The 7,117-nt window shown below is 45.5% G+C and overlaps 1 protein-coding gene across 1 annotated transcript; it reads right to left on the reverse strand.

Moving 5' to 3' along the window:
• Positions 1-745: 745 nt before the first annotated feature.
• On the reverse strand, positions 746-3,405 carry LOC137773454 (C-C chemokine receptor type 5). The gene is made up of 2 exons (XM_068558134.1): positions 3,357-3,405; positions 746-1,815 (listed from the first exon to the last, which is right to left on the reverse strand). The coding sequence occupies exon 2, from the start codon at positions 1,802-1,804 to the stop codon at positions 746-748; it is 1,059 nt and encodes a 352-aa protein (XP_068414235.1). The 5' UTR covers positions 1,805-1,815; positions 3,357-3,405.
• Positions 3,406-7,117: the final 3,712 nt, after the last annotated feature.

The following is a 7,117-nucleotide window of genomic DNA, read 5'->3' on the forward strand; positions in this document are numbered from 1 at the left end:
GGGCTCCCTGCTCTGCTCTTGGACTTTGATGAGCAGCGCTGTCCAGGTTCCTCATGCTCTCACCTCATCCTTCCTCCCCTGGGGCTCCCCCAACCAGCACACGTCTCCCCACAGCCAAGCTTTGCCAGTGCGGTCGGTGCCTGCAGCCTGGAGCTCATCTTCCCTCTCCACCAACAGACCATCCACGTCCAATCCCTTCTCTGCGAAGAAGCCTTCCCAGCTCTCAGCAGGCCACAGGGCTCCCCTGGTGTGAATGTCTGTGGAACTTATTAACCACACCTTGGAGGGGAGATCCCACATGGAAGTTGTCATTTCTTAACTGATCACGGCCATGTCTTTTCTCCCCATGGCAAGAGAAAGATCTACTTTAAGCACATTTGCAACCTGGATGTTGCCCTACACCGATAAACTATACAATACTTTCCTCAGTTCATTTTGTTATTCCCGTTCAGGTAACCAAACTCAGGAATTAGCAATTCTCTGAGGATTTTTTTTTTTTTTATATTGAACTTTTGCAGTGAAGGGAGAGTTTGCCAATAAATTGATGTATTTGGAGGGGAGGTGAGAAGGTTGCTATTTCATCACATGTTTTGATTTGGCTTTCTAGAACTGATGAGCTTGAAATATCTAATATACTTAGAGCTGATGCCAAATAAATGGATGAAACTTAGACCCTCTATGACAGTAACTTCCTCTTTAAAAGAACCGCTCCCGCCCCTAGTCTGCATATAAAAGCTGAGTCAGGTCACAAGCCAACAGAGATTTCCTGCTCCCCTGTGGATCGTGTATAAACAGAGCTCGCTCGCTCTGGAGCGTCTCCCTGGAAGACTGGACAGCCTTTGCAGAAGCATCTGGCGACGTGCTTTCGGAAGAACTGTAAGAGATAGCTTCGGAACTTCTCCCCGACGAAGGCGTAGATGATGGGGTTGATGCAGCAGTGTGTCATCCCCAGGGTCTCTGTCACCTGCATGGCTTGGTCCAGCCTATTAGAGTCACTGCAGTTATTCAGGCCAAAAAATTCCTGGAAGGTGCTCAGAAGAAGGACGATGTTGTAGGGAGCCCAGAAGAGAAAGTAGACAATCATGACGGCAAAGATGAGCCTCACGGCCTTGTGCCTCTTCTTCTCATTGCGACACCGAAGCAGGGTTTTTAGGATTCCCGAGTAGCAGACGATCATGACAAGCAGTGGCAGCACCAGGCCCAAGATGACTATCTTTAAAGTTTGGAAATTCTTCCAGAAATGATACTGACTGGATGGAAAATGAGGGCTGCATGTATAACGAGAACCCTCTTTTTGGGATTTGGTAAAGATGGTTCCTGGGAGAGAGGCGAACACAGCCACCACCCAGGTGACCCCACTTGTCACCACCCCAAAGGTGACTGTCCTGGCTTTCAAAGCAAACACAGCATGGACGATAGCCAGGTACCGATCAATTGTCAAGAGGATGATGAAGAAGATTCCAGAGAAAAAGCCAATGAAATAGAACCCCGTGAAAAACTGGCACATTATATTTCCAAAGTCCCACTGGCCTGCAGCATAGTGAGCCCAGAACGGGATGGTGATGATGAAAAGCAGGTCAGAGATGGCCAAGTTGAGCAGGTAGATGTCAGTCATGCTCTTCAGCTTTTTGCAGTTGATCAGGATGAGGACGACCAGAATATTACCCACAAAACCAAAGATGAACACCAGCGAGTAGAGCAGCGGCAGGAGCTGGGCTGCAGTTTGTCTCACGTTGACTTTTTGGCAGGGCTCTGACATCCCATAGTCAGTGTCGTAGAGGGGACTTGATGTTTGATAATCCATTTTGCTCGACTCTGTGAATAAAGAAGAGATCTTTTATAAAGTCCTGGAATGTCCTTAACAGTCCGTCATGAATGCAAACTATCTTAAACACCAATAGATTTTAAAAGTTGATACCTAGATTTCTACATTTAACTGAAGTCCCTTTTTTGGTCAAACAGTGAACTTCTGTAGTAAGGGATGTTTGTTGCCTGCTTCTCTGCTTACTAGATGGAGAGCATCATCTCACCAAATAAAATCTGATGTTGCATAGCCACGTGGAGTGAATGAAGCTGTGATAACAATGTCCAGAAACCGGGTCAGGCACCGTCCGACACTGTCTTACAATCTGTTCTGAAGCTGCCATTCCCAGGAGTTAGCTTACACGCAGCATCATTACGAGCGTGCTGGTGGTAATGAACAGTTCCGCGCTCTGCCTGCCAAACACTCTTCCAAGCTTCACTTCCATTCATTCAGTTAATCCTCAAGGTGACCCAGTGAGGCAGGTCAGGTTATTGTCCCTGTTTTGCAAATAAGGACCTCAGAGCACAGAGAAGTTGAGTAACTTCGCCAAAGGCACACAGTGAGGAAGCAACTAATTTTGAACGCAGGCAGCCTGTACTCTTATCCGTCGTGGTCCCCTCTCTTTCACTCTTTGGTGAGAGAACTAAAAACAGGACTGTCAGCCTGGCGCCTCAGTGTAGTCAAAATGAAACAGGCTGATGCCCGAGTGCCCTGAGAAGGTCATAGGAACCAGCAGCCAGTTGTGAAATCCAGACTGCCATTCTCACATTTTCTCTGAAGTTCGTGTTTGTAGTTTCTGAGCTGCTATTATTAAGAGCTCCCACACATACATAAGAAACGGCCAAGTGGACAGTGTTTCATCTCCCATCATACATCCTGGGTTAGCTCAGTCCCTTCACAACCCACTGACTTGCCTGGTCTATTTAAGTTCCACTGCTTGATTGAGAGTTTTCTCTAATTAGTCCTTGTGAGTCTCAAGCTCCTGGTACCTCAGATTAGGCAGCTGAGAGAAGCACACAGAAAAATCTCACCTTTAAATTCTGAGCCAGAAAAAGAATCATACACTGAATATGCCGTGAAACTTCATTTGATATTTGTAACTTGCTATTAATTTGGACAATTTTCAGGCTTCCTTCTTTTCTTGGCCAAAAAAAAAAAAAAGAACAAGACTTAGACGCAGCTTCTGGTTAGGCATATATTCAGAGGGTGTCCTGATGAGGTTTTAGTTCTCCTTACCAGAAGATAGTCTCTGTCAAGGTTTTGGCCGATAATCATCATCTCTCTGAAAAACCTTTCTTACGAAAGGTGAGGGCTTTTTAAAATAATATTGCTCCCTTTGAAGTCTTTCATTCATAATCATGTTTTGTATCTTTGATGTTATCACAGTCTGAAACCATTCTGAATTCTAACTTTTTACTTAAAGATAATATTTTAAGATAGTTCAGTGAGCACCTGGTGTTTTTCTGATGTCTTCCATGGTTTCCTGCAAAGGCTTTTACTCATCACACAAGCTGAGCTAAGTAATAGGCAAAGTGACTGAGAGGTGACTTACCGGGAGAGATTCTCGCAGGGGGACAGATGTCTCAGTTCCTCTGACCAGCTGAGCTGTGCAAATCAAACACAGAGACAGCATAAAAGTAGGAAATGCACAGTTTCTTCTGAATTGGGGGCGGAGTTTTAATGAATAAGTATGGGGCAGTGCAGAAAATCATCAGAGAACAGTCCTTTTTTCTAAAAAAAAGAAAAATTGAGCTTGGAATAGACTGGAAAATAGATAGCTGGTCTGAAAGCTTATTCATGGGCTTCCCTGATTACACAGTTTCTTTTTGGTTCTCAGTTCATCCAACCACACAGTCTGTTAGAAAACAGAAAGAATTGAAGGGTAATAGAACTAGAAGAACATTCATGTCCATCTAGTCAAAAGCCCTTATTTTACTGAAAGAAACTGCTGTCCAAGAAGCAAATGATTAGGAGGGCTTAAGACTGCAGGGCTTGTCAATGGGGAGGCTCAAAGGGTGAGAGATTCTGACCCCCTTGCCATTTGTCTTCCATGAAAGCCAGCTGAAACCAACTTTGAAGTGAAGGGAACATCTCACCTTAACCCCGTGCTCCCCTTTATCTGCTCTCCCCTCACCCCCCTTGCCTACCACAACTCACACACATATGCTCACCACCCGATACTGTTTTCCTCTGCAGACTAAAATAACTGGTTGCTTAAGGGTTTTTACTATACCTTCACCTGTGAGCTAAACATGTTGCCCATCTTTCTCCAGATCAAGCGTCTTGGGAGCATGTCATTATGAATTTTCACTCTCCCTATTCACTGTTTTGCAGCCCTCCAAGCCAGCAGGCATTTGTGAATGCCTGTATTCTGCCAGGGATGTAGGCAGCAGAGTTCCTCACTCCAAGGATACAGTCTATCTGGAATTTCTGTGAGAATTTTTCAACACGAAACAGGCAACAAATGGCAGAAGAATAGGGTCAAGTTCAAGATTCTATTTCAATATTATATGCAGTCACCCCAGGCTTCCTTGGTGGTTGGTTACTTATCTATAAACCTTAATTGTAGACCACAAAACCAAGAACATAGTGGAGAGCCAGCCCCGAGCCACAGGAGTGCCCTCTGGGGGCTTCTGTTTCCTCCGCCACAGAATAAGAAGCACTGGCTTGTGATCTGCGGAGACCCCAAACCTGTGGAAGTGGCCTCTACAGTCAGGTTGCCTGAGCTCGAAGCCTCGCCCTACTCTCCGCTTTCTTATCTGTGGAGTGGGCTGAATAATGGTAGTTGCTTCATGGGTTTGTTGGGAGGATTACATGAGGCATCCATGTCCAGAATTTAGCACATAATATACACTCAATAAACATCAGACTCTTAGTTACTCATTCAGTGATCCTTTCTTAGAGAGATTTATTATATAAAATTCTAAAAAAATTGGTTCCCTGTGGGGTCCTTGTCTAGAGCATATTAGCATCAGCAAAATAGAAGCTGAAAGGGAGAAGCTAATGGCCGGTGCTTACCGAATGGAAGGATGTGACTGCTGGGAAAAGCCAGGAAAGCACAGAAGGACCCAGCAACTGGTAATCACAACCAGGACAGTGAGTTATGAAGAAGATGTTCAAGTTCATACAAGAGGCAGCAACTGAGAACTGGACTCTAGTCATGAGGCTGGACTTAACACCCAGCTTCACTCTTTACTGCTTGATTTGTACAAGTTACTGAAACTCTCCAGGCCTTAGTTTTCTTACCTGTAAAATGGGGGGAAAAAAGCCCCAAACACAAACCTACTCGACAGATCTGTGGTTGAGATCAAACGACAGAACGAGTTGTAGAGCCTTTTGTAGGTACCGGCTCTCTGTGGGCCAGTTAAGCAGCGACGTACAAAGTATGCTTGAGAAAGCGTTCACAAAATGTGTAGCAGATAAACTAATACAGAATTTCACAGGAAATGGGGAATATAGTTTTGGCTGGTTGAAGAGAAGCCTTACGTTCACTGGTAATGCACTGGGTAGAACTCTCAGATGCTGCCGGACAAATGTTGCTTTTCTGTGTGTGGTATTGGTTGCTTTGTATTGTATTGATACTTCACCATGTGGAGCTGGGGCTTTGCCCTGTGTTCTGTGGGTCTTGTCATCGGGATGGCTGTGGAGTTGAGGGCACGCTCATCCCCAGAGGGCAGCGTGGAGTAGTGGAGCAGGCTCGAAGTTGCCCATGCTGTGCTGCTGACTCACTGTGTGCCCTTGGCAAGATACTTCCCCTCTCTGAGCTTCTAGTTCCCCGTTCTGTGAAATGATGTGCTAGACTTGGGGGCCCCAAGGGACCTCTCCCCTTAAATACAGAATGACTCCATGGCCGAGTTGGTTTGGAAAATACCACATTTGGGCAATACAGGGTGAGGATTCACAGGCTGAAACAAGGAAGTACAGCTTAGCAGGGTGTGTGACCCCCTTTTAGGGGGACATTCAGGTCACCTCTTGGGGTAGGGGTTCATCCCAGGGATGCACAAGGAAGGGAGGACCCATGGGAACGTCTTCAGCATTTAATCAATGAAACATTGCTCTGGATACAATAGCAACAGTAAACCAGCAGTTTATCATGCTGTGACTTAGTTTTGCCATCTCCGCTTCTTTTTTTACCTTGGCCCTCCCAGTTTCCCAGTTTGCAGGGCTCTGGTTGTGTTATGTATGGCCTTCAGACTCTCCATGAGAAATGATCTTCTGACTGGTTTGCTACTCTGGACTTGATGCCCAGCCCTCCTTGTGGGGTGCTGGCCAGGCTTCCAGTAGCTGCTCCACTTTCAGTCATTACACCCGAGTTCCGAGGGCTGCTTCTCTCTCTGGACTCAGAGCTTCACCCACAAGATGGGGAGGACATTGAATCTCTTCCTTGGGTTCAAAGGGCCAACTGCATGAGCTCAATGAGCTGAAACCCTGCCACACAGCAGCTCACACGAACAGACAGGGCCTCACGCTGACTCCAGGTCAATGTCAACAGTGAGATGGACTGAAAAAATAGCAAATGAACCCTTTCGTTTTTAAAACAGGTGTCTAATTCTAAAACCAACACATGCTTATTGTATCAAGTTAGGAAAAACAGAAAAATAGGAAGCACGGAAAAAATTAGACATTCTCACAATCTCAAAACAGTCCCTCTTAACACATGATGTGTTTTAATCCACACCTTTTCCCATACATACTTTCTGATTAATTGTTCTCACACACATTCCAATTCTTTATGCTGCTTTTTTTTTTTTTTTTTTGCTAAAGATTACAGTATAGGCATGTCCTCATATTATTAAAAATTCTTTATAAATGCAGCTCTTTAATTGATATTTTTATTGAGGTATAACTTACGTGCAGCAAAGGGCACTAGACCTAGGTGTACATCTTGGTGAAGTTTTGATACGCATACACCCTGTAGCCAGATGATAGCGAGTAGCCTTGTCACCCCAGAAAGTGCCCTTGTACCCCACCCAGAGGCAGGGGCCACTCTGACTGCTGTGCATGGATTAGATGTGCCTCTTCTTTAACTTCATATAAATGGCATCACAGACTCTGTCCTCTTTCTGGTTTCTTTCGTTCAACAGAATGCAGTAACTATATGTGACAGAGCTCTGTTAATAGATGGTTGAGCCCTTTCCCTGGTTCACTCACATGGACAGCATGTTTTGAGTGTTGCTGTCAGTGCTCTGGTATCTCCACCAAGGAGGAAGCTCCCAGTGTCCCCAGAGCCCCCTTCACCAGGAGAGCCAGAGAATCCCCACGGTCCTCGAAGAAGTAGGACGAATCCCTCCCCCCCCGCAACCAGTGTTACAT

This window comes from Eschrichtius robustus, chromosome 12 (genome assembly GCF_028021215.1).
Source record: "Eschrichtius robustus isolate mEscRob2 chromosome 12, mEscRob2.pri, whole genome shotgun sequence".
Classification (NCBI taxonomy): domain Eukaryota; kingdom Metazoa; phylum Chordata; class Mammalia; order Artiodactyla; family Eschrichtiidae; genus Eschrichtius; species Eschrichtius robustus.